We start from the raw sequence: 23,536 nt of genomic DNA, 5'->3' as shown, positions 1-23,536 counted from the left end.
TTGGACATTACTGGATTTAACATCATATTAACATCATGAGCACCACACTTGTTTAATGTTTAACTTCAATATACTTCATTCTTAACATCCATTGAATACTTCCAATCTCCCCCAAATGTTCCTTATTAGCGTTAGCCTCGTAATTCCAAATTGCAATGTTCTAGATAGAATGCTTATGCGAGGAGCTGACGACTTAAAGTTAACCGGTTGGGGGCCAAATTGAAGCTGTTTCGTTTGGCCCCCTAGACGTATTTGCGTCGTACGTACGGAGAATTTTCGCTTTCTTACCCCATAATATTGCCAAAATTATCACTAAGCATTAAAGCATTGTGTTGATAGAATGAGGAGCGGACAGACTGGGTATAAGTATAACAGACCAGGCACCCATACGTTCATCACGTTATGTGACGTGACAGTCACAAAAATTCATCTCGCCTTATTATTGATAAATATATGGCCGGAGGCGCAGATATTTAGAATAATGACAGGTCAGCTTACCCTTTCGGCCCCTGTGTCGCAGTGCCTAATCTCGACCATTTATAATCTTGTGAAAATCTAAGCGTATCGCGGAGTGTTACTTGTGGTGTAAGTATTTGAGGCTCTTGATTCGTTGCATTCAGTCTTTCTGAGTCACCCCTGAACGAACCCAAGTCGATTGTTCAAACGAACTTCAGATGCAGCTTGCATCATTTGGTCACCAAGATGTCACTTCTTCAACTACCTGCGGAGCTACTCACGCAAATAATCCAAGACTTGAGTCTCCAAGATCTCAACGCACTCGTTCAATGTCATCCTGCTCTATACTACAGCCTCAATGGTTATCTCTACGCCCGCGGCGTGACACACAACGAAGGGTCCGCATTATGGTGGGCTGCAGATCGCGGCTCTTTAGGGACTCTACAGCGACTTGTTGATGCTGGAGCAGATGTATGCTGGAAGTCAAACTATTGGTCGTGTACAGGGGCTTTCCCGAGAGCCAAGCATCTCCGGTACCTTAAGCTATGTGATGGACCGATCCCGTTGGCAAGGCACCCCATCTCGAATGCTGCCAAACAGGGTCACACTTCTGTTGTGGGCAAGTTTTTGGACTATGGAGTTGATGTAAATCATAAGAGTCGCTTTGGTCGGAGCCCGCTCGCATTGGCAGCAGGTGGTGGCCACTTCGACACTGTCAAGATGCTTCTGAGCCGTGGCGCCTCTCTCCTTTCAGTCGACTTGGACTGCCGTCGACCTATCACGTACGCAGCGCGCGAGGGCCATAATGAAATCGCAGACTATTTGCTTGACCAGTTTCGCAGCAAGTTCCCTCGTCTAAAGTTAACCGCCAAAGACGACATCCAAATCATGCTACAACACGCTGCGCGGCGTGGGGACGAGACGCGAGTCGTGCATCTTTTGTTCAAAGAAGGTGCCCAAATTAACTTTCAGTTTACCGTGGAAAGTCGGACTCCGTTATGTGACGCGGTCCACAGCGCTCCTGTCAGCATGGTTCGGCTTCTACTTGAGAATGGATCCGACCCAAATGCCCGAGAATCACCTGGCAAACTAGGAGATTCCGGTCGGGGTTGGACTCCGTTAAAATTGGCCATTGACCGCGAGGACAGTTACGAGGTCATTCAGCTGCTACTGGAGTATGGCGCTGATGCCGCAGCAGACAGCGATGTGACTCTTGAAGCTGCAGCACGAGCAAGGAAATCAGATGAATTTCATCTTTTGGTGGAATTTGGTGCAGATATTGAGAATCCTCAAATACAAAACCTGTTGATGCGCGCGGCGCGACGGTGCAATTGCGAGCCCATCGTACGTTCGCTGCTCCAACGTGGCGCAAAGCCTAACCCACCTGCAAAAATCTGTCGTAGGCCAGTCTACCAGTCACCCGAGCCAGGATCGATGAAAGCGCTAGAAGACCAAGTTCACCGCGAGCTGATCAACGCCATGTTTGCTAAGCGGTATTGGAGCGACACTTGAATTTGACCTGGTGATATTCGAAGAGTCAAACGAGGAGCTCTCAGTTTAGGCCATCTACCTTTCGCATTCTCTGTCTATAAATATCCCCTTGTAGATAGCTCGCTCTTTGCTTATTCTGCTGAAGATATCACCTGTTTCTATTTCTCCTGAAGTGTCGGACTTGGTATCTGCAATTTCTGCCTTTGATTTGGAAACTCTTTATTTCCAAACTTTTTGAAGAGTATTTCTTGAGGAACAGGTAAAATATTAAAAAAAAGCCCCCACAAAATTTGCCCCTTACCAGAGCTCCCCACTATGAGGGATGTATATGCGTGCCTCAAAAGAAGAAATATCTGTACCGTATCGTGGCTCTGCGCGCTTCTCTTCGGGCTCCTCGGCCTCGTCGGGACTTGAAAAGTATGCACAAAGCAGCAGAATTCACTCCAAATATTGGAATATACAGGGTTGACGCCTTCCAGTGGGGTTGCAGTAGTGTGTCGTGCGTATATGAACAGCAAATAGCAACGTTCTCTAATGGAGATTAGTCAGGCGGGGAATGATGTTCTATTTTGTATGGAAAAATTCTTCCACGTGGTTCTGGCCACGCGAATAGGGCGATTGCTCCGATGGAAAGTTGAAGGTGGCGGCGCTAATCCAGAAGAGGAAAGGGTTGACTCGGAGGTTTCAGACAGATGCACTTCACGATCCAAGGTTAACGTGGAATTGAAGATAGGTAGGTGGTGGGTGATGGTTAGCGAGGGGGCTTGCGTGCGGACACTGCGGAGACCTGATCTTGAACTATCATTGCACACGCGATTAGATCATCTTCACACGGACCTCGTTTCTCCACCCTCGTTTTGTGGTCGCTGCAAGGGCATCGGCAAAATGCGTCGTCGCAGCAATATTTGCCTCACATAAGATTGATGGAATCTTATGTTTTTGAGACCCAATAGGCGCATCTTCCAGAAAAGCCACGAGGGGTCATCACGGTACTTCCTTCAAGCCGAAGAGGAAACTCGCCACGAAACAAAAAGTACTTCTTAATCTTCCCAATCTTCCCCAATAATATTCATACTTAAGCGTTGGCTTACACCCCCAAGGACGGAAGGAGCACAAGGCAGGGCTAGCCCTTGAGCAAGCTCAATGGATCTGGCCGGATCTTTCGGCGGTTCTGGAAATCTGACTCCACCTGGTCGGACTGCATTCCATAGGCCCGACGCAGTACAGTTGGAGCAGTTGGAGCACTAAGCCTTTGGATCTAGTGGTTCGATTCTCCACTTGGGGAAACTGAAACCAGATCCGTTGGTCAATGTCCGCTCGGAACCGAGAATTTCATGTTCAACAGTTCCTGGTTGATGTGAGGGGACGGGGTACCTAAATATGTCTGTCTACCCAGCGAGGTGATTTCGATCATCATTGCCAGCCTTCCCGTCATGGGCCTGCACGAGAAATTTCCAGCATATGGGGGTCGTGGCCCTGGCGATCTCCGCCTGGGACTGGCATTGGGATCAGTGGCCACCTTGTTCATGATCTTACGAGTCTACGTGCGACTGAGAGTCAACAAATTCGGCACCACGGCATTGATTCTGTCCCTTGTCGCTTGGGTATGAGCTTGGCCTCCATTACACGATAACGCAACAAAATAGTCGTACTAACAAGAGTCAACAGCTTCTCACTACTATCACGCAGACCTTTGGTGTCATTTCTATTCTCCATGGACTCGGAAATCATATTGAAGTCTTGGTGGAGACTGGCGCGCTGGGAAATTACCTCCTTTACACGTGGATCACGGTCTTCTTCTTCAACATGGCCATTCCAACGGGAAAGATCGCTGTGGCAGCGTTCCTGATTGAGATGAATGCGCAAGGCAGTAGGTTCCATTCCCTATTTCCGGTTCAGCTCCGAGGCAACTTGAGTTTCAAGATTTCGAGTATATTCTTGAACTGCACTCTGACCTCGATTGTCTTACAAAGACCTCAAGATCCGCCGTAGTCTGATCGCCGTTGCCGTGCTTAATATCGTCCTCAATATCCCACAAATCGTGCTCGCCTGGTTCCAATGCACCCCTCCCAATGCGCTTTGGGATCCATTGCGTCAAAGCCAGTGTGATCACCGTATGAGTGTACACTATACATACTTCGCAGGAGCTGTCGCGGCCCTTTCCGATTTCTATTTGGCCATTATCCCGATCACGATGTTGGCCCCACTCAAGATCGATCGAAAATTGAAATGGGGCTTGAGTTTCCTCATGGGCTGTGGTATTTTTGCCGGTGCGGCAGCCATCGTGCGAACATGGGCAGCCAGCTTTATTCTGAGCGACGATCCGTCATGTGAGTAGACTTTCTATGCTCCCAGCGAGACCCTGATCAATGCTAATATTGTTGAATAGACGGTGTCGGGATTCTGTTCCGTTGGGGTGAGGTTGAGGAATGGGTCGTTCTCATTTCCATGTCGATTCCACCTGTCTGGCCGCTGTTCCGACCCTTCACCCGTCGGTTCATCAAGTCTCATGGACAGTCTCGCAGTATACCTGCATACAAGGGCTACAATCAGTATACTTCGTCCAGAGGAGATCTCACCTCCGGGGCTGCTGGTCCTGTCATTACCACCACTATATCTATCTCGTCGACTAAGGGGGCGTCCGCTTCAGCTGAACCAATTCGTGCAGGATCTTCAGCGGGCTCTTTCTCTAGATATGATGAGGAAGAGGCTGAGATCCCTCTTACGGTTCTGAGTAGGCCGAGCAACCCGGAGGGTTGGGTGGAGGTGTCTCGCTACAAGAATCATCCTCAGTGATGGTACTCGTCAGTGGGAGCAGTCATATTAATATCTTTCTTATATGTTTAAAAAATATTGTAATAACAACATTTCTATGAGTGCGTTTTGAACTTAATCCATGACTGATAATGCGCCTTTCTATTAGAAACGGATGATGAATCGGGTCAAATTAAGCTTGTTCACTGCCCTGAAGTTCAGAAAGACTAATTTCGACTCTAAGCAAAACACGTTCGTGATGTGCCAGACGTACATGTGGAATGGAAGTCTCAAAAGAATTGGCCGAATGAATAGAGAGGCTGCGCGGCCATTCAGTCCCGCTTTGCTTTGTTCGAGTGATTCATGCGGAGGATGCTGAATGAACGGTTCGAGAATCTAAGCAACCAACGTGATCTCTCAACGCTGATCGGGAGGATTGTCACGCCCTAAATACGGAATTCACTTTATTTGAATCAAGGATAGCACGTGGGAGCCACGTGGTTCAAATAAGCTTATCTTGTTTTTGACTGGATGCATGGCATGGCAATCGGTCGTGCTGTCTCAGAATCTCAGGGTTGCTGTTTATTTGAGCTTTTTACCTCAACAGCGATGCCTCAGATGAAAGCTCCTTTTTTTTCTTACCGAGATCCGTCAACAGCAATACGATATTTTCGCCCCAAGGATTCAAAATGATACCTCTCGCGTATCGGTCGTTCAGGACTCCAGGGGATCCACCATGAAGTAGATGCGGCAGTTCACGAATGACCGACCTCGCCGAGCTCAGATCCAATAAGTCCAACTCCTTCCCAATGTCTGGGAGTTTTCTTTTACTAGAAACAAGCATCTGAGGTTTGAGCCTCGTTGAAGGAAATCGGAGAATCGGAGAATTTCTTTCATTGCCAGATATGTCTGCCTCCGAAGCCAAGATAGCGCCGCCCGAAGGCACGCCCTCTGGTGCCATCGCCGACCATAGTGCTGTGATGAAGGAATCCGATGCTGGGCTTGAAGTTCAAGATGCCGAAGCTCCAAAGAACTGGTCGACTGAAGAGCCTCCTCCTGATGGAGGTTTACAAGCTTGGCTGATGGTGCTAGGCGCATGGTGTTCGTTGTTCTGCACCTTCGGATGGATCAATAGTATGTCCACCATAAAATTTTTATCGGACATTTTTCAAATGCAGTATTAACTCTCTTCTATTATACCAGGTGTTGGAGAGTTCCAAAGTTACTACGAGACAATTCTTCTTTCCAAGTACTCCGCGAGTACCATCGCATGGATTCCATCGCTTCAAATCTTCTTCATGTTTGCAATGGTGGGTCAATGAACTGAGTTGAAAATATACCGTGACAAATGTCAAGATTTACTAATATAGTTCATCTCTCTAGGGACCTATCGTCGGCCGACTCTATGATAACTTTGGACCTCGCTACGTTCTCATTGGCGGTTCAATCCTACACGTCTTCGGCCTCATGATGGCATCCATCTCGAAAGAATACTACCAAGTGCTTCTGTCCCAGGGCGTTTGCAGTGCAATGGGAGTATGTGCCATTTTCCAACCATCGATGAACTGTATCCCAAGCTGGTTCGACAAGAAGCGCGGTGCCGTGTACGGAATTGTCTCCACTGGATCCAGCTTGGGCGGCGTGATCTTCCCGATTATGGTCAGCCGCATGATAGCTGAGGTTGGATATGCATGGGCAATGCGAACTGCTGCATTTCTCATCCTTTTCCTGTTGAGCATTGCGATCCTAACGGTTCGGTCGCGAGTGCCGCCGAAGCCTCAGAGCCTAGATAAGGCCAGCCTTTTTCGGCCTTTCAGTGAAATCAAGATGCTGCTCATTTTCACGGGATTCTTGTTATTGACTTTCGGTATCTTTATTCCCATCAACTACCTAGTGATTCAGGCCATGGATGCCGGCATGAGCTACGCTCTGGCCCAATACTTGGTTCCGATATTGAATGCAGCAAGGTAAATTTTGCTTTCTAGCTCGAATTTTCACAGACTAACATACCCTACTACAGTCTCTTTGGCCGGATGGGTGCTGGTATTGGCTCTGATAAGCTGGGTGCCTACAACATTCTCGTCAGCGCCTGCATGCTGGCTAGTATCCTAGTTCTCGCTCTCTGGATACCTGCCACGAGTAACGCCGCAATCATCGTCTTCGCCGCTCTCTTCGGGTTCGCTTCTGGTGCCTATGTCTCCCTCGCAGCGGCATTGGTGGTAAAAATCTCGCCCTTCCCGGAGATCGGGTACAGAACTGGCTTGTTGTTTTTGTTCTCGTCGTTCGGTGGTTTGACGACCAATCCTATTGCAGGGGCTATTCTCTCTCGAGACCACGGTTCATATACGGGCATGAAGGCTTTTGCCGGGGTTTTCCTTCTTGCTGGAAGCTTTTTCATCCTGACTACCCGACTTTATCACACTGGGTTGGTTTTGAAAGCCAAGTTTTGAGCGAGGACTGGCTCAGTATAACTTCTGCATGAGGTGTGGTGTATATACTTGGAATATTAAGAGTGGAGGCAAATAGCTACTAGCAGAGATACAATCTTCACTCATCAACATGTTGACAACATAGTCATTGGTCAAAATTTCACACATATGCCGCACCATATCCCACCCGAGCTCTCTTCCAGTATGGTTGCTTCTCCTCATTTAGCTCTTGATGCCATCCAACAGTACAAGGCTCATCTTCCTCTCGATTCCGTCCACAACACTTGAACGTGAAGAACTCAGGGTACTGTTCACGCGCTTCCATCGAGTCAGGATCCGAAGGACACGTGGGATTATCTTCATAGAGGCACTCGTCAGGCTCGTCTGCCACTATAGGACAATTAGCGAAAGCTCCGAATCCGGGACTGGGGTCATGATGAAGATGGGGTGGTGGATATCTTACTAGTATGGTATAGACAGCTAGTGCTTGTGTTTGTTGTCACGTCAAACTCCTTCTCGCAATTCCCGCAAAAGGCGTAGCGTGGCACGGGTCGTTTGGTGCTCTCTTCTTTGGCCAACGCATCTTTGTCCTCTTGTCCATCCTCGTTCACACGAGGGCCAGGCTTTGCGTCTTTAGTATCTGCAAGGAGTAGCTCCTCCGCATGCTTCTTTGCTTCAGGGCACACCTTGCAAATTGTTTTGAAGATCTGGCGCAGCTTGACAACAGAGATTGTATCGATTGTGTGGCCGAGCAAGTCGTCGACTTTCTCTGTCTGTACTGCAGCCATGCTCGATAATTTTCTGAGAGAAAGGTGTTAGGCAAATTTTATGAGTTGTGCGGCGCTACAGGCTTTGTGTATTGACAACTTGGGCCCGGAGCTAAGACGTGTCGGTCGACACGACAAAAAGTGGAGATTTGATCTTCGCCTTAACGTGGTTCCCGCATGACCGGGTCACCCAGTTGAGCGGGTCACCCCAAAACACCATACTAAATGCAATATTTCACAACTTCAAATTCCAACGCTTAAGGCTAATTATATGATCTTATGGTCCCTCAGTATGAAATATATCCTACTAGATATTTTTATAAGCTCGAGAAATATTTTAGGGTGTGATATTATGGATATATATATCTACATCGCTCGATCGGAGCGTATTTTTGGTAATATATGTAAATAATCATTTTCTGAATATATAAGCTGTGCGATACTAATTATTATATTAGGAGATCATAGTATACTTAGAATCAAGCAAAATCATATTCTCGTTGTTGATATATTATGACTTGAAAAATCGCGTTTAGTATGGAGTTTTGGGGTGACCCGCTCAACCGGGTGACCCGGACATGCGTGAATTACGTTAGTGGGCGATTGCTTATTACTTGGCTGATCCACTTATTAGTCTAAAAGGGAGTACTCCGTAGATTTGAGATCTATCAACATTTTTGCGACGATTCAAATACCTCATTGGATGAAATGGAATGTCGATGATGAACCCCCTGTTCCATGACCAGCGCCTTCAGATGGGTCCACTTTTCCCTGCGAGAATTCGACAGATCCTACCCAGGACACAATTTCTCTTTCCCTTTCTCACCAACTTAGAAGAGTTATATAATACTTTAATATAATACTTTATTTTAAAGACGATCTTCTAGGGCGACTTTAGAGAAATATTTACTATCTTACCGTCGCTCCAGGGCCTAACCGAAGGTGAATTATCTTACAATGGGCCTCAGAAATTTACACTGAAACTTCAAGGTATTACTTAAATAGCTAATTAGATTATAGATTTTAATTTCTAGGGCTTCAACGATTGTTGTTGTTGAGACACTTGAATTTCGATATGAAGTACCTTTTATATGATTTCCCTAACAAAAGATACCTATAGAAGCAGTATCGTTTGGGTGGCAGAGTCACTCGCACCTAGCGCCCCGGTACGGTGCATCCAATCAACAGGAGCCGGGATGGTGGATGCCTAGTCGACAACCTCCCGAGCCTCAATACGACGACCACGACGTCGGATCGCCTTTATCTCTCTCTCTCCATCTCCATCTCATCTCATCCTGCCAATAAACACAATAAAATCAAACAGTGTCACACACTCTATCAGTACCACCATGGGCTCCTCCACTCCAAACGAAGTAGCCCCGCCCTACGAAGAACTATACTCACAGCGGCCATCAAACCCACTGACAGGCGTACGTCATCACCCTTCACATCCCCTCAGAAGAGCATCCCCCTGTATGACTGGGAGATTTTTACGACACTGAGGTTCATAATCATTTCTATGAGCAGTACTCCCGCGTCGCCGCCGCCGACGAACTCGATCTCGAGCGCGACGCACACCAGCACGATTCAACATCTCACGATGAACTAAACGAATCCCAGCTCAACTCTACCAAGCCGCATACCCACTGCGAGGAATGCGATCGCCAACTTGAACGGCGGGAGAGACGGCGCAGCAAGGAACATTGCTGTACTATGGTTTCGCGGACTTTTATCACTATTGCGTTGTTTTTGATGATTTTCGGCGTTGTGGCTGTGCTTGGTTTGAGGAAGAAGCATTGATTATTGATTTGAGGATTTGGCGTTGACTTTTGTGCGCTGATGGGATTTTATATTGTTATGGAGGTAGTACTGAATCGATCGATGATGGAATGCTCATTTTGCGATCTTTTATTCAAAGTATCAAAGTAAGATCATAAAACCAGGAAAGGTACATCAAAGGGTATTAAGTACTAAACCCCGAAACTCCGGTCTATCGCATCATTATCAACAATACTCCCTCTAACCCAATCCCTCTACTCAACCAACTGGATAATTCCCACCCTCCTGCCCCATAACCGCCAGACTCTGCGCCAAATAATTCCAATCCGGAAAATCCACCCAATTCAAATCCCACCCATTCATATCAAACAATGCCTCCGCACTCTGCACAAATCCCCCCTCCATCCCAATCCCAGCACCTGCATTCTCAGCCCCAGTACCAGCCGCAACCACCGTTTCCGTTCCAAGCCCAGCGTTACCCACCCCGGCCGCCGTAACAGGGACATTCCCCATGTTCCCCAGCGCATTATTCTCAGGAATCACCTCCACGGGCGGAACATGAGCCTGGCGAATCTTGTACGCCTTTGCCCGCAGCCCGACCAGGACGGGCCACTTGGGTCCGGGATCTGGCCATGAAGGATCATTCTCTGCGAGATCGAAATGGCGATTGATGTCGCGCCAGGCACGGGCGACATGCGGGCCAGTCGGGTACACGCATAGATGCCACAGGACATACGTGAGCAGGTGGAACTGGGTATATGTCGAGGTTAACCAGCGCGTACCGCGGAGTAAATCGTCCGAGTACATGTCCAGCCCGAGCTCGAGGCCGTGGCAGGCCATTGCGAGCAAGGCCGAGGCGGCCTCGGCGTTTGAATCTGATTCCGCGGCTGAGCGGCGCTGCAGGGCTTTCTGGCGCATGTGTACTTCAAATTTTGACAGGAGGACTTGGGCGACCATCACGCCTTGTCGTTGAATGGGGATATCCATATCCGCGTGCTGCAGGTAGCGTTCGTGCAGGCGGGTTTTCAGGTCTGAGATGAGGGATTCGGCGTGGGCACCTGCGCGGGTGATCGGCGCCGACAGAGCGTTTATTTCGGAGAGGATGAGGATGAAAGTCATTTCTGTCCAGCGGGCGAGTGGTTGGGCGGGGGTTGTTTGGGTTTCTGTGAGGTTTTGGTCGTCGGTGTTTGTGGGGAATTCGGTGTCGGCGCCAAAGTCTTGTTCGGAGATTGTGATGCCGTGGTCTTCGGCCATGCGGGCGTCTGTCGTGCAAAGCATCCACCAGAGGCGCCGGCGGAGTTCGCATTCTAGTGGTGGGAGTTTGAAGTTTTTGCCGTCGCGGTGGACGCCGATGGATTGGGCGGCACGGAGGGCGAGGCCTCGTAGTGTGAAGCCGGAGCGGCCACTATTAGTGTAGCGGAGACATGTCTGTATATAGGTTTTAGATGAAGTTCGGTTTCTGAAAGGGACTTTTGGTGGTTCTTACAAGGTAGATGGCCATTGCTTGCAGTGAAATCAGAGTAGGAGAGTCCAGGAAGCAAGAATTGTGCATGGCAAGCTCCAATCCTTGTTGATATCGACGTAGATCTTCCCGAGTCCCCTCATTAGTAGGATCATCCGAGACCAGTGCCGTGGTAGCAGCGAAGAAGACCGCAAATAGCAGACAATGCACATCCGGTTTCACCGCATCAGGCCGATTGATAGCCGTGAAAAAACGCGGCGTCGTCGTCGGAACATGAATCACCTTCAAGACAGGGTCCACCCTGCTCAGAAATATCTGCCAGAGCACCGTAGCCTGCCACCGAGTTGGACACAATGCCTTGAAATCCGCCTGAAACAATCTGGGATTGGTGATAATCCCGTCAACCTTCAATGGCGGCGGTTTCCTCGACGACGTATTCTCCGTATTCGGTGAGCCCATAGCACTCTGTAAATCCTTTTCTTTCTCCAGCACCCGTGACAACAGCGGCTCGTCAATATAACACCCATCCTTCGACAAGAACCCATGATGCGGCTCCTCATCTCTGGAAGACCGGATCCCCGGACCCGCCGCAGATTCACTCGACGACGACACCGGACTAATCCGGGCATTCGAGGCCGCAAGCGCTTGATTCACCTGCGCCGAAGTGCCAGCCATCTTGTTCCCCGCCAGCGTGGTAATTGAGCGCTCAAGCTGCTCAAGCCGCGTCACGACATCCGTCACCGTCGTCTTGGGTGGGCGGCGCTTGGCTCGCCTAGGCCCGGGGTACTGGCAAGGCACATTGAGGCGCACGCATTTATTGCACGGCACACCCTTATCGCAACGGACTTTCCGTTCGTGGCAGCGGAGACATGAGCGCTCGACGTTGTAGCGGCGAACGTGCTCCATAGTCGATGATGATGATGACGAGTACGCTGGCTCGGTCATTCAGAACATTAATACATCCGCTCGCGAGGATTGTGTCGGTAATATAAGGGCCCCACGCGCTGTTTCGGGCTCGGAATTTGCGCTCTTAGGCTTCTTCTGCGTGAAATACGCTCGAGATTTGCGCTGCTTTGTGGAGATGATCAATTACGATAAAGGCTCGGTCGTTCGGAGGTCGGGGTTTGGTGAATTGCCGATAACTCTGTCCAATCAGGGAGTGGACATGTGGTGATGTGGATTCCAGGTGGGTCAGGGTCCTGGATAGAGACCACGCAGAACCCCATGAAAAACCCGGGGAAATGCACTGTGATGACGGTTGGCCTTTATTGATTTGAGTACGGGCCAGAGTTGCGGATATTGATAAAGGTTGACCTGTTGTCTGGCGTCATGGGGTAGCTGGAATATGTATACGAGAGCCACGTCCTTAGCAGATAGAACTATACAGTGGTCTTGGCGCCGATCATCCGCTACGCCAATCCGTCTCTATGATACACTCCCCTGCCTGCACAAGACTCTCCAGTAGAAAAGAAAGATTGAGCAACTATATTGTCGACCAATAAAGCACAAGGTCTTATTTCATCACACGTAAGACTATTTCATTCTTTTGACGTTCCAAAAATTACCAATTTCAAAGAACTCCCCAGGATATAATCGCTCATCCAACACCTCGCACTAATTAGACTCTAAAAGAAACCAAAGCTCTTGTAAACCCTCCCAACGCCCGCAAAATATCACCATGAAAAGTAAAGCTCAGAAGTACATAACACATGACAGATCCCCACGATCTATGAGATCAAAAGATCCCGCACACTCATGCCCTTCCTCCGCTGCGAGTCAACACTCCCCGGCCGTCCTCTGGCGTTGCCAGTGCTGTGCTACCGGGGAAGTGCTCGCTGATTGAGTCTGCAGTCCCCCGGCGGTCCCGCGTCAACATCAGCAGCGCAGCGGATGCTTCGTGATCAATGCCTTGGAGTTCATGGAGTTTGTCCATGGACAGGTGACTAGGACCCAAGGCGGGACTGGGCAGGATTGAGGGAGCCTCTGGGAGAGTGTGGACAGAGGGCATCCTTGTGCGGGGAGAAAATGATGGAGATGCGTCATAGATGTGAGTGTTTGGGGGTAATATTTCTGGAGAAGCGGCAGAGGAGGCGGAGGAGTAGTATGTGGAAGAGGGAGGGCGTTGGGGTGCTTGATACATGACTGTATCTGTGCCAGTTTCGGCAATGAATTCGGGGGAGGTGGGAGATGGGGGCGCGGCTGTGGGATGGGCACTGCCGGCGGTCTTGAGGTCCTGGATGCATTTTTCCAGGTAGTTGACGTAGTCGATGCTGGCCTGGATGATTGTCAGATTCGGAGTCCTGGGATGGTATTAAATCGAGAATAAGATAGAAGGATGTACCTGAAGGATGGCCAGTTTGTGCATCTCCTGGCCTCGGCAGGCGGGAATCATATCCTTCAATGTCCCAAACTCCTCATTCATCTTGGACCGCCGGCGGCGCTCAATCAGACTGTGAGCAGTCTTACGAGCAATCTTGCGACCCGCCGCACTGGTTGCACTTGGCTGCTTCTTCTTGGAGCCATTGGTATTGGCATTTGCTGACTCAGATGCAGTTTGAGCTGCTGCTTTGGTGGATTCTTTGGGCTTGGCAGGAGACTTGGCAGTTGCGGGAGATTTGGGCTTCATTTGAATGATCTTGCGGGTGCGAGTCGGCGGCGGAGGGAGGTCCAGATCCTCCAGTGGTCGCTTGGATGCTGTCCCCGACCGAGCATGTTGGGATGGCCGTCCCCGAGCAGTGAGCTCGGGGGATGTCGGGGATGCGGGGACGTAAGTTGGGTCTGATCGCGAGGACCGTCGGCTGGCTGAGTCCCCCTTGGCGGGACCCAGAGCTGCCGGGGGCAGAGCGAAGGAGTCGGAGGCGTCGACGGGCTGATCCTTGATGATCAGTTCACCGGACATGGCTGGTGTAGGCGGGAATCGAGGTCGAGACATGGAGAGAGAGAGAGGAGATGGGAGATGAGGAGGAGGAGAAGGGTGAAAGATGCAGGTCTCCTTCGCCGAGAGGCAGAGGCAGAGGAGCCAGCATAATTATAAGGCCGAGTGGTGGTGACCTCGTGGTATGGAGGCGTCCCTATAGAAAGCTGGTGTCGCGTGCTTTGCGCCCACGAGCCACAACGGGGCCCGCTGATTGGCCGGGGATCCCCGTGGCCCAAGGGACGACGGGCATTTGCTGGGCGCTGCTGGTGGGGCCAAGAGCTTATCATCAACCGCAGACTTGCCCTGGACAACGGACTTGGTACTTGCCGGTGATCTGATGGGTACATGATGGATACTCACTAATGTCCAAGTATCTAAAGTACCTCCTCCAAGTCCTGGCAGTACCGAGTACCTCCACTCTTCTCCCCCCCTCCTCCGATCCAGAGTGGTAGCCCAGCACGTGCGCCCTGGACTCGCAGGCAATTGCTGGTGCTCACCCACGGACTACGGCAGGAGTATGCCTGGACGATCTGGCCTTCGCCTTCGTCCTACCATCTCTGTGGAGGGATCGTCGGGGCTACGTTTGCGTGGAGACCAGCCAAACCTACTTTTTGCGACCCCTCACCACCCTCCTGGACTCCTAATAGTAGTACTCTTATAACGAAGAAGATGATTATTCGGAACTGTTCCTGGCAAACCAGGCAACAAAGTTGTATCACTCTACCAAGGGTCCAGGCGGGCACATGGGCTCCTTCTCAGTTTTGCTTTCCTCTTCCATCTCCCAGGGAGCCCACGTGCCAACTTCATTACCATTACTCTGGTTACTACTGTACTATATAGGCCTGGTCTCTATTCCTCCTGACGTAGTGAGTCGTGACAGCCTGGAACCCCTGATGATTTACAATTCCAACTTAGGCAAGAGGATGCACCAAATCACCGTCGCGCAATTGACTGTGATGGTTTCACGTCATCAATGGAGTAAGCACAAGCACATTTCCCGTATTTTGCAGAGCTGAGGATAAGAATCTGACTATTCAAATCGCTTTGATGATCATCACTAATTGTGCCCTGAACAGGTAATTGGAGTCCAGCGCTGACCAACAGCTCACATGCAAGGATCACTTCCGCACATGCAGATTGCCAACGAACCAGTTCATTCAGCTTATACTTGTCCGATCATCCTAGATGCCTCTCGAAGCAAATCCTTATTTCAGATTCAGTAATGACCCTCGACAAAAGTTCAGGGCTCAGTGAAAAGATCAAGTCGTAGGGCAGTACACATAGAAGGGGCCAGTGTAGTATCACGCGTAGGAGTGTGTACTTCACATTGTCATTGATCATCATCAAGAGATAATAGCAGGGTCAGTCACATGTTCCTTCTCCACTGCAAGCAACGGAGGTCTCCCGCTCCGCCAGATCCCTGGGCATACCGTTTTCCCAAGCTATACCGATAGCCACGCTCAACGTAATAGGTTGCGGCAGAACCAACTATCATCTGCCAGATCTTGTATTCAATTCAAAAATCGAAAGGCAATCAGCACCATAATTCGCGATCGGCAGCCCAATTCCATCCCGGATACTTGGTAGTCATGTACTAGTGGTATCCACCTAAGGTCTCAAAACCAAAGCTCTGTGGTGTAAACGCGAGTCGGATACCAGATCTAATATCCTTGGCATGAACCAGTTCCTGCACCTTGTATAAACCAATTGGGCCGTAGGAGCAGGGTTAAGCCTCTTTCTGTGCTTCCATCTCTAAACGGAAGTAGCACTAGAAGGACATCCGCGCGAAGTAGGATTTGTGGACAGCACCAGAAAATACAAGTTGCGAAGTCAGGCGTTTTGTGACGTTCTCGCGATGAGCCGAAAGGTGTGATTGGAATCATGTAGATGTATGCATTGGACTTAGGAACACTGGATGCCAGGGTTTAGGGTAGTGTTTCACTTAATTCTTCTTGTTAGAGACCGAAGGACTATACAGGTTACATACTACCGCAAACATATGAAACCAGAATTCACATATCGTCATTAACCTGGAGGTTTTTATCTACCTATTTACTTGACATAAAATTCACATACCCTTCCAGGCCTCGCGACTTTTTCACTAAAAATCATCGGGTCGGCATCGGTCAATGCAACGCAGATACGTTTGCCACGCAGGGAGGCCCAGGCATTTTGACAGCTTTACCAGGTGGATATGGTCTAGAACAAAAGATCTCTATTCATTACCATCAAGATCTACTCTAGCTATACCATTCACATCAAATCATCACCACTCTAACCGAAAAGCTTCTCAATGAGGATCTTTCCAAATGTCTTCTCCGCGGGCGACACATCCATGCGATAAATACGGTTACCAGCACGCTGGCTCAACCAACGGCCGTGGTCACTCGAAGTCTCCTCGTCACCCTCAATTCGGTGCCGGCTACGCCGGTCAACAACGCACATTCCACGAGTCCACTGGCCCGTCGTCTCGATACGAATATCCTCAGGGGAGGTGGCTGTGGGCGCCCAGTGCGGGTCCTCAGACGTCAGGGCGTACCACACGCAAACCGGGTCGTGCAGACTGAGCTCCGCATCGTCACCCACGTGGCCTGGGTGCAGTCTTTCCAGGGTCTGGAAAGTGTGCGCCATAAAGGCGGAGACCCATTCGGCGAGAGGAGAGCCAGCCTCGACGAGGGGGGCTACGGCAGTGCGGAACTCACCGCGGGACAGATTGTGCCGCAGAGTGATGTCCAGTGGGAACAGGCGGAGGGTCAATTGACGGCTCAGTTTGGCGGGATAAGGTGGAAGTAGAGAGCTCTGGGACGGTGGCAGAGTTGAGTTGGGGTTGGGCGATGTTAGTGCAAACACCCGTGCGGCGGCGAATGCATCAGCATAGGCGTTGAACTCGCCAACTGGGGTGACCTGCGGAATCATTAGGTCAGAATCCAGCCCACGCTATGATCCCGAGACTTCAACTCACATTGCCGGGCTCGTTCACGGCACCACCCATGACCACGACCTCCTTCACCCGAAGGAAGGTCTCGGGGTCTTCGGCAGATGCAAGAGCCAAGTTAGTCAGTGGGCCGACAGCAACCAGAGTAACCGTATCCGGCTCGTTCTCGCGCAATACCCGTAAGATCTCCTTGTGAGCAGGGAGCTTGGACGGGATGAAGGAATGGTCTTCGGGATCGGCGCCAGTCTTGACGGTCTCGATACCCTGGCGATCAACCGCTGGGTCGAAGAGGTGCTCCCAAGTCTGAGTAGGAGTAAGGTGCGGGTGCTATATCCATCAGTTAGAAACTTTCATGGCATGGGAACACGCAACTTTGCGCAATTGGGGGTTAGATGTATGGCCATACACTAGCATGGATGCCCCCGAGTCCATCCGTTCCATCTGCGGGGTAATTCTTAGAAAAGCACTTCAACGAAGGTAATGGAGCTGCCAGCAAGCCAGATACATACGGAAATAATCAGCCAGCATCTTCTGGTCCTCCAGCGGATCCTCTGCACCCACGGCGACAACGGGGCGGAAGGCACGCATAGCGCCAAAACCTTCTGGGCGGCCTTGCTGGCGACGCCATTGAACCTCACGCTCGAGGATGTGGAACATGGAGACCACATTTCGGAGACAGCTAAAAGGTGAGATTTAGATATTGGGGTTCTTGGGAGGGATTGGGTTAATTTACTTCTTGACCTCGATGTTGCCAAATGTCAACGAGATAAGCAGCAGCTCGACCTCTTCTGGCTGGGCGGACAGCGCCAGCAGCAGGGCGAGGATGTCATCGATGCCCTGGGGATGTCAATATCCGGTGGGAATCTGCATGCTTAGGAAGGAATATGGCTTACGGGATCAGTATCGATAATGATCTTCTTGCGAGCCATGGTGGGATATGTCAAATTACTTGGAGGGATGAAAGTGGGAAAGAACGCTTATCGCCGGTGGAAGTCACTTGCGCAGTTGCTATCGTCAGGGCTGCTTCCTCAGGCATCAACCCCACAATGAGAACTACAGGAGCTTCTCTCCGGAAGTACGTTGACTAGCGACTCTACACGGAGGCACATTTGGCTCCGACTCGGATCATTGACTTGTTACCCCTTACAAAAATAGACATGGGAAATGAAGAATATTCCGCGGTTACTCACACAACACCATGCCATACCAACGATCATGTTCGTGTCGTCGATTTGAGATTTGACCAATCGGCCAGTCTCCAGCCACCCGCTATCTCGCATAGAACCTAGACTCTGTGGTGCATTATTCTGCATGTTGAGACCTGTCAATCAGGGGTTCAATGTCATTCGTCATCAACACCTCCCATGGCGTTCAATGTGTCCAAAAAAGGAGAGCAGGGGAAGATAGGAGTTGATCCTGCGCAACTACTAACTATTTTGACCCTTTCTCGGGGATATACAAACATTCCACAACAGTTCTCCGTCTGTGACTTTTGAGGTACATGATATGGTCTTCTCGAATGTATCGAATTCCTATGGAAGCATTATGGTAAGTACTCCTAATACCGTAAACAACTCATGCCGCTTGATATGTTTAGGTAATCAGATAACGCGGGAGCACGTGAGGTCTACATCTTAAGATATAAGATAGGTGGCCATGAATCATGAGTCCTGTAGAGCTCCGATAGATCATTAGGAAATAGTTCATGTTTCAGTGATGAATATGTGTTTACATTTGATACGATTCATCAGCAGTTCATTTCCGCCCCTCGTGGCGGGGGCGTGAGGGTGGCTGCAAGGGGTCGACCAGATCCCCTGCCGGATCGACGCGAGAGCTACTGATGGGCGGAGTATGGACGCTGAGTGGGTGGACCAAAGGGGACTTGTCATCACGTCCAGGGGGTCGCTAGACTGGTTTAATTTCAGGGCGCAGAAAGTCCAGAGTACACATATTTATGAGTACTTTCCCTAGTATACACTGTACGGAGTACAGTCTGTACATTGGAGCAGCGGAGTGGAAATGAGACAGCCGTGGAGGAGACGTGGCCTGTTCGCGGTCCCCCAGTTGTAGCTCTCCAGCTCTCCACACCCGGTGGATTCGCAGCTCTGCGTTTTGCAGGGCCACTCTGGTGAATTCCCAGCAGCGCTAGTCCATTAACTACTCCATAGCCAACCATATCAGGGACTAGTTATACTTGTTAGTGGTTGGTGGGTGAGTCCCGAGTCCGAGTCACAAGGGGAAGGCTAGCCTGGGCGGGTAATTTAAAGTTACCGGCGGTGTACGAGAGAGGAGGTACATGGATATTGATCCCCTTGGTACAGCACTGACCAGTCTGGAGTCAATTGGAGGGATTCATAATGCTATTCAACGTCTGATCGAATATTGCAAAGCCTATAGCATACTTTTCTGGAAATACCACGTTCTTGTTCGTATACTTTCATCGCTGAAAGCCTTTCCAGGGAGTGGTGCTCAACCCCGGTAAAGTTACCAATACGCTGCTGTGACGGGGAATTACCCGGCAGTACTGTCCCGTCGAATTGGCTCAGCGTGTCCTTTTCTGGCTCGCCCTCCACCTCCACCTCCTCCTCCTCTTCTCCTGTCCCTCGACCTTCCTTTGGCGCTGTTTTTCTTTTCCTTTCTTTCCCACCCTTCTTCGCTCTCTGCGTAGCTTCGGTATCCATGCCATCTGCCCGCTGAGCACAGCTTCTTGCGTTGTCTTTCTTCCTCGCCTCCCCCGTCCGAGCGCAATCCACCCCCAATTTCCCCAAATTGAGCGTGGCCTCCTCGGATCCCTGTCTCCTCGACACTCTCCCCATCTCTCATCGCAGACAACCTGCGTTGGGCTTGCGAGCTGTGTCCTCACTAGCAGTGCAATTGAAACTCCGATTGCACTTTGCCAATCGATTTTCCCAGGCCCCGACAACTTCGATGTTCGACCGGGTCCTTTGAATTTCCCCTCGAACCCCTCTCCGACAACCCGCTCCCCTTTTCCTCCATTGCGGCGAGCCACCAATTCGCCGTATACTTTCGCGTGCCGAACAGTTCGTGTGCGTGAACCGCTGTCCTACCTTGGAAACTTGTGACCCGCGCGGGCCACTAGTACGACTTCCGTCCTCGACCTCCCTGCCTGAACGGCTTCTTCTCAACTGTACGTTCTGCGCTCAAATCGTATTATATATCCGCAGGTAACGGGTGACAGACACTGACGCTGAACTTGGCAATAGCTCAATGACCATGAACCCCTATCTCAGCTGGGCTATTCTGCTCGTGGTGGCAGGTAGTCTCGGCTGGTACTACACCAATGGCTCGACCCCGAAGGCCAAGACCGCAGTGCGAGCTGCTGTGGAGAAATCAGAGGCCGTCGTAGCACCCAAGAAGCAAAAGCGCAAGCCCAAGGCACCTGAGCCGGCTGACGCCAAGAAGCCCGAGGTGAAGACTGTGGTCTCACCCCCGACCACCGAGGACGACCAGCCCGATGAGGATGTTGACCGTAAGGAGATGGCCCGCCGTCTGGCTGCCATCAAGAACGGCACCTCCCCCGCTCTCGCGCCTTCCTCCAAGAGTCAGAAGAAGAAGGCGAAGAAGGCCGCTCCGCTCGAGAGCGGCTCCCACGCCTCTTCGACCACCGGTGCCGACGCAGATGACGACCTCTCCCCCGCTGCTTCTCCCGAGGTTGTCGCTACCGTCCCCTCCGCTGGATACATTTCTGATATGCTGGAGGCCCCTCTCCCGGCGCCTCGGTCCTCCGCGTGACCGGCAACATCGAGTCTGAGGCTAAGAAGCAAAAGGCGCAGAACTTCAAGCAGGTGGAGACCAAGAAGCAGCGCCAGAACCGACTCAAGAACGAGGCGCGCAAGCAGCAGGTCCAGGAGGCTGAAGTGGAGCGCCGAAAGTTGCTGGAAAAGCAGCTGCACACCGCTCGCGAGTCGGAGCGTCAGGAGGCTGCTCGTTCCAAGCCTCCTACCAGCAACGCCTGGCAGACCCAGGGCGCAAAGCCCGCAGTCAACGGCTCCTCTCAGCCCGCTGCTACCCCTGCTCCTGCTGCTGCCCCCGTGCAGCTCCTCGACACCTTTGAGCCCTCCACCGCCTCTCCGGCTCAGAAGAAGTGGGACCAGAACCTGCCTTCTGAGGAGGAGCAGCTGCGCATCCTGGGAGCCTCCAGCGTTGACGATGACTGGACCACCGTCTCCAGCAAGAAGGTCAGCAAGAAGAAGGGTGGCAAGGCTGACGAGAGCGTCAGCGAGGCTAGTGCTTCCGAGTCCCAGCCCGCTCCCGTGGCCCCTGCCCCCATTGAGCCTCGTGTGACTGTGACCCCTACCTATCTCCCAGACATCCTCCGCTCTCGTGAGAAGGGCCACCCACTGGACTCGGACTGGGCCGCTTGATTTCCCTTACCACGCTTCAAGCCCGTCCATACCTCATATCTTCCTTCTTCACCTTTGAACTCTTTTGACCCTGTACCTATTACCGATTGATTTGGCTTTGGCGTTTCGGGAGTGTGGCCCAGTGGGCAATTTCCAATCCTCGTCTGCCCGACTTCACCCCTTCGTGACAGGGGGCGGGCACGAGTGGCTCCAGTGCAAACTGTGTGAAAATCGCCGCTCTCCCTCGGGGACATCGACGTGCGAGGAGAGCACAAAAAGCACACCTGGGACATCTTGTGTTTTTTAGTATCGACTGTATCACAATGGAAGCATGCTTTTTTTTTAGCATTTAACTGTGAGCACGGTGGATCGTGTAGAGAATGTAGAGGCCCCACGCTGATGAGAGATAAGAATGTTTAAAGAGGATCAGAATGTCTAGAATGAATATACATAGAATGCGCACCCCATGTTTGGTTTCGTTGTCGTCACAGTAGCCCGAACGGGACTAGCGCCGAGTTCCGGGCATCGTGGCCTGAAGAGGACCGCTTTGTATACTCGTCTCCACCCTGTATTTACTCCCTCGAATCCATCCCTCCCTGCACCACCTTCGACCTTCTCCAACCCTCTCGGAAGCTCCAATCTCCTCTCGAAAACCCTTCACAACCACCTCTCCTCTTCGAATTCCTTCGCCATGGCCCAAATCCGTGGCACTGCGGGCTACAACCTCGGCCACCAGAACCCGTTTGGCGGGCCCGGTAGCGCAGATGCCACCAGCGACCCTAGCCCCCTCGATGCGATCCGCGAGCAGACTAGCAAGATTGAGGACTGGTTGGATTCATTGGCAGACCCTGTCAAGCCGTACGTGAGCTCCTGGATATAATTCGGGTCCAACATGACCATTTTGTCGCTGCTTGTCAGCTTCCTCGGCCCCCCGAAACCCAGTTGTGTCCCCCAAACAAGGGACCTTCAGGCATGCGCTGACACCGTGTTCTCTTGCTCTGCAGGTATCTCCCTGCGATCGGCCGGTTCCTGATCGTGGTCACTTTTATCGAGGACTCGCTACGCATTCTTACACAATGGAGCGACCAGCTCACCTACCTACGTGATTTCCGGAAGAGTAAGACACCCTGAACCTCGGACCCTGGATTCTGTCCCGCACGAGCTTCCCCCCAGTGGCTGGTGGGCGGCTTGCGCCCAACCCCAGAGGAATCAGGCTTAAAATAACTCCAACGCGACAAATTTATCTAACTCGTCTATTGTTGGATATAGTTCCCTGGGGAATCACGCACATGTTCCTGATCGTCAATGTTATCGCCATGTCTGTCTGCTCGTTCCTCGTGATCGCCCGCAAGCGCACCGAGTACGCCGTCGCGGGTCTGTTGGCTGTTGTTATTACTCAGGGACTTGGATACGGCCTCATCTTCGACTTGAACTTCTTCCTGCGCAATCTGAGTGTCGTCGGCGGTCTGCTGATGGTGCTGTCGGACTCGTGGGTGCGCAAGAAGTTCGTGCCCGCCGGCCTGCCCCAGCTCGACGAGAAGGATCGCAAGATGTATGTGCAGTTCGCCGGGCGCGTGCTGCTGATCTTCCTCTTCATCGGATTCGTCTTCTCCGGTCAGTGGAGCTTCTGGCGCGTTCTGGTTAGCCTGTTCGGTCTCGTCGCCTGTGTGATGGTCATTGTCGGCTTCAAGGCGAAGTGGAGTGCTATCATTCTCGTGGTGCTGTTGAGCGTTTTCAACGTGTTCGTAAACAACTTCTGGACGGTATGATTGGAACCTCTCATTTGGTGGTATTGGGACTTGTCTCAGATTGACTGACTATGAAACAGCTGCACCCCCACCACCCACACAAGGACTTTGCCAAGTACGACTTTTTCCAAATTCTGTCGATTGTGTACGTCTCCAGTTCCCTCGATCTATTTTTATTCAGTCTTCTAATTTCTGAGTCAGCGGCGGTCTCCTTCTCCTGGTCAACATGGGTCCAGGCCAATTGAGCATGGACGAGAAGAAGAAGGTCTACTAGGTTGGAGTAGAGAAAGACAATTCTGCTTCTCTCTATATATTCCACGAGCTCTTACATCCTGCAATCAATGGCAGACCGAGAAAAGACCAAGTGTGGAAGATGTCCAAGAAAGCCGGCTCTCATCTGACCTCTCACTCTCACCCGCAAAACTAACACAATC

The 23,536-nt window shown here is 51.1% G+C and overlaps 11 protein-coding genes across 11 annotated transcripts; 6 read left to right on the top strand and 5 right to left on the bottom strand.

Annotated features, from left to right (window-relative positions):
- Window positions 1-702: 702 nt before the first annotated feature.
- On the top strand, window positions 703-1,968 carry N7458_006648 (ankyrin repeat domain-containing protein; the record flags this gene model as incomplete). Its single annotated transcript, XM_056910030.1, has 1 exon — window positions 703-1,968. The coding sequence occupies one exon, from the start codon at window positions 703-705 to the stop codon at window positions 1,966-1,968; it is 1,266 nt and encodes a 421-aa protein (XP_056765734.1).
- Window positions 1,969-3,380: 1,412 nt separating this feature from the next.
- On the top strand, window positions 3,381-4,743 carry N7458_006647 (uncharacterized protein; the record flags this gene model as incomplete). The annotated part of the gene is made up of 4 exons (XM_056910029.1): window positions 3,381-3,551; window positions 3,616-3,817; window positions 3,921-4,277; window positions 4,337-4,743. The coding sequence occupies 4 exons, from the start codon at window positions 3,381-3,383 to the stop codon at window positions 4,741-4,743; spliced, it is 1,137 nt and encodes a 378-aa protein (XP_056765733.1).
- Window positions 4,744-5,606: 863 nt separating this feature from the next.
- Window positions 5,607-7,151, top strand: N7458_006646 (MCT family MFS transporter; the record flags this gene model as incomplete). Its single annotated transcript, XM_056910028.1, has 4 exons — window positions 5,607-5,835; window positions 5,905-6,011; window positions 6,085-6,668; window positions 6,722-7,151. 4 exons carry the CDS (start codon window positions 5,607-5,609, stop codon window positions 7,149-7,151), a joined length of 1,350 nt encoding a protein of 449 aa, XP_056765732.1.
- A 139-nt stretch (window positions 7,152-7,290) lies between these two features.
- Window positions 7,291-7,918, bottom strand: N7458_006645 (uncharacterized protein; the record flags this gene model as incomplete). The annotated part of the gene is made up of 2 exons (XM_056910027.1): window positions 7,291-7,520; window positions 7,594-7,918. The coding sequence occupies 2 exons, from the start codon at window positions 7,916-7,918 to the stop codon at window positions 7,291-7,293; spliced, it is 555 nt and encodes a 184-aa protein (XP_056765731.1).
- A 1,328-nt stretch (window positions 7,919-9,246) lies between these two features.
- On the top strand, window positions 9,247-9,697 carry N7458_006644 (uncharacterized protein; the record flags this gene model as incomplete). The annotated part of the gene is made up of 2 exons (XM_056910026.1): window positions 9,247-9,327; window positions 9,425-9,697. The coding sequence occupies 2 exons, from the start codon at window positions 9,247-9,249 to the stop codon at window positions 9,695-9,697; spliced, it is 354 nt and encodes a 117-aa protein (XP_056765730.1).
- Window positions 9,698-9,934: 237 nt separating this feature from the next.
- On the bottom strand, window positions 9,935-12,044 carry N7458_006643 (C6 transcription factor; the record flags this gene model as incomplete). The annotated part of the gene is made up of 2 exons (XM_056910025.1): window positions 9,935-11,104; window positions 11,163-12,044. The coding sequence occupies 2 exons, from the start codon at window positions 12,042-12,044 to the stop codon at window positions 9,935-9,937; spliced, it is 2,052 nt and encodes a 683-aa protein (XP_056765729.1).
- An 847-nt stretch (window positions 12,045-12,891) lies between these two features.
- N7458_006642 (uncharacterized protein) lies at window positions 12,892-14,037 on the bottom strand (the record flags this gene model as incomplete). Its single annotated transcript, XM_056910024.1, has 2 exons — window positions 12,892-13,413; window positions 13,480-14,037. The coding sequence occupies 2 exons, from the start codon at window positions 14,035-14,037 to the stop codon at window positions 12,892-12,894; spliced, it is 1,080 nt and encodes a 359-aa protein (XP_056765728.1).
- A 2,292-nt stretch (window positions 14,038-16,329) lies between these two features.
- Window positions 16,330-17,919, bottom strand: N7458_006641 (putative nucleoside hydrolase; the record flags this gene model as incomplete). Its single annotated transcript, XM_056910023.1, has 6 exons — window positions 16,330-16,959; window positions 17,018-17,317; window positions 17,397-17,431; window positions 17,500-17,669; window positions 17,724-17,827; window positions 17,884-17,919. The coding sequence occupies 6 exons, from the start codon at window positions 17,917-17,919 to the stop codon at window positions 16,330-16,332; spliced, it is 1,275 nt and encodes a 424-aa protein (XP_056765727.1).
- A 1,268-nt stretch (window positions 17,920-19,187) lies between these two features.
- On the bottom strand, window positions 19,188-19,671 carry N7458_006640 (uncharacterized protein; the record flags this gene model as incomplete). Its single annotated transcript, XM_056910022.1, has 2 exons — window positions 19,188-19,322; window positions 19,393-19,671. 2 exons carry the CDS (start codon window positions 19,669-19,671, stop codon window positions 19,188-19,190), a joined length of 414 nt encoding a protein of 137 aa, XP_056765726.1.
- Window positions 19,672-20,218: 547 nt separating this feature from the next.
- Window positions 20,219-21,375, top strand: N7458_006639 (uncharacterized protein; the record flags this gene model as incomplete). Its single annotated transcript, XM_056910021.1, has 2 exons — window positions 20,219-20,618; window positions 20,711-21,375. The coding sequence occupies 2 exons, from the start codon at window positions 20,219-20,221 to the stop codon at window positions 21,373-21,375; spliced, it is 1,065 nt and encodes a 354-aa protein (XP_056765725.1).
- Window positions 21,376-21,820: 445 nt separating this feature from the next.
- N7458_006638 (protein ERV29) lies at window positions 21,821-23,376 on the top strand (the record flags this gene model as incomplete). The annotated part of the gene is made up of 5 exons (XM_056910020.1): window positions 21,821-22,212; window positions 22,359-22,471; window positions 22,624-23,117; window positions 23,183-23,247; window positions 23,304-23,376. The coding sequence occupies 5 exons, from the start codon at window positions 21,821-21,823 to the stop codon at window positions 23,374-23,376; spliced, it is 1,137 nt and encodes a 378-aa protein (XP_056765724.1).
- Window positions 23,377-23,536: the final 160 nt, after the last annotated feature.

Source organism: Penicillium daleae (assembly GCF_028827525.1).
Source record: "Penicillium daleae strain IBT 16125 chromosome Unknown utg000006l_segment0_segment0, whole genome shotgun sequence".
Classification (NCBI taxonomy): Eukaryota; Fungi; Ascomycota; class Eurotiomycetes; order Eurotiales; family Aspergillaceae; genus Penicillium; species Penicillium daleae.
The sequence above is the reverse complement of the archived record's forward strand: the minus strand, read 5'-3'. Positions and strand labels throughout refer to the sequence as shown.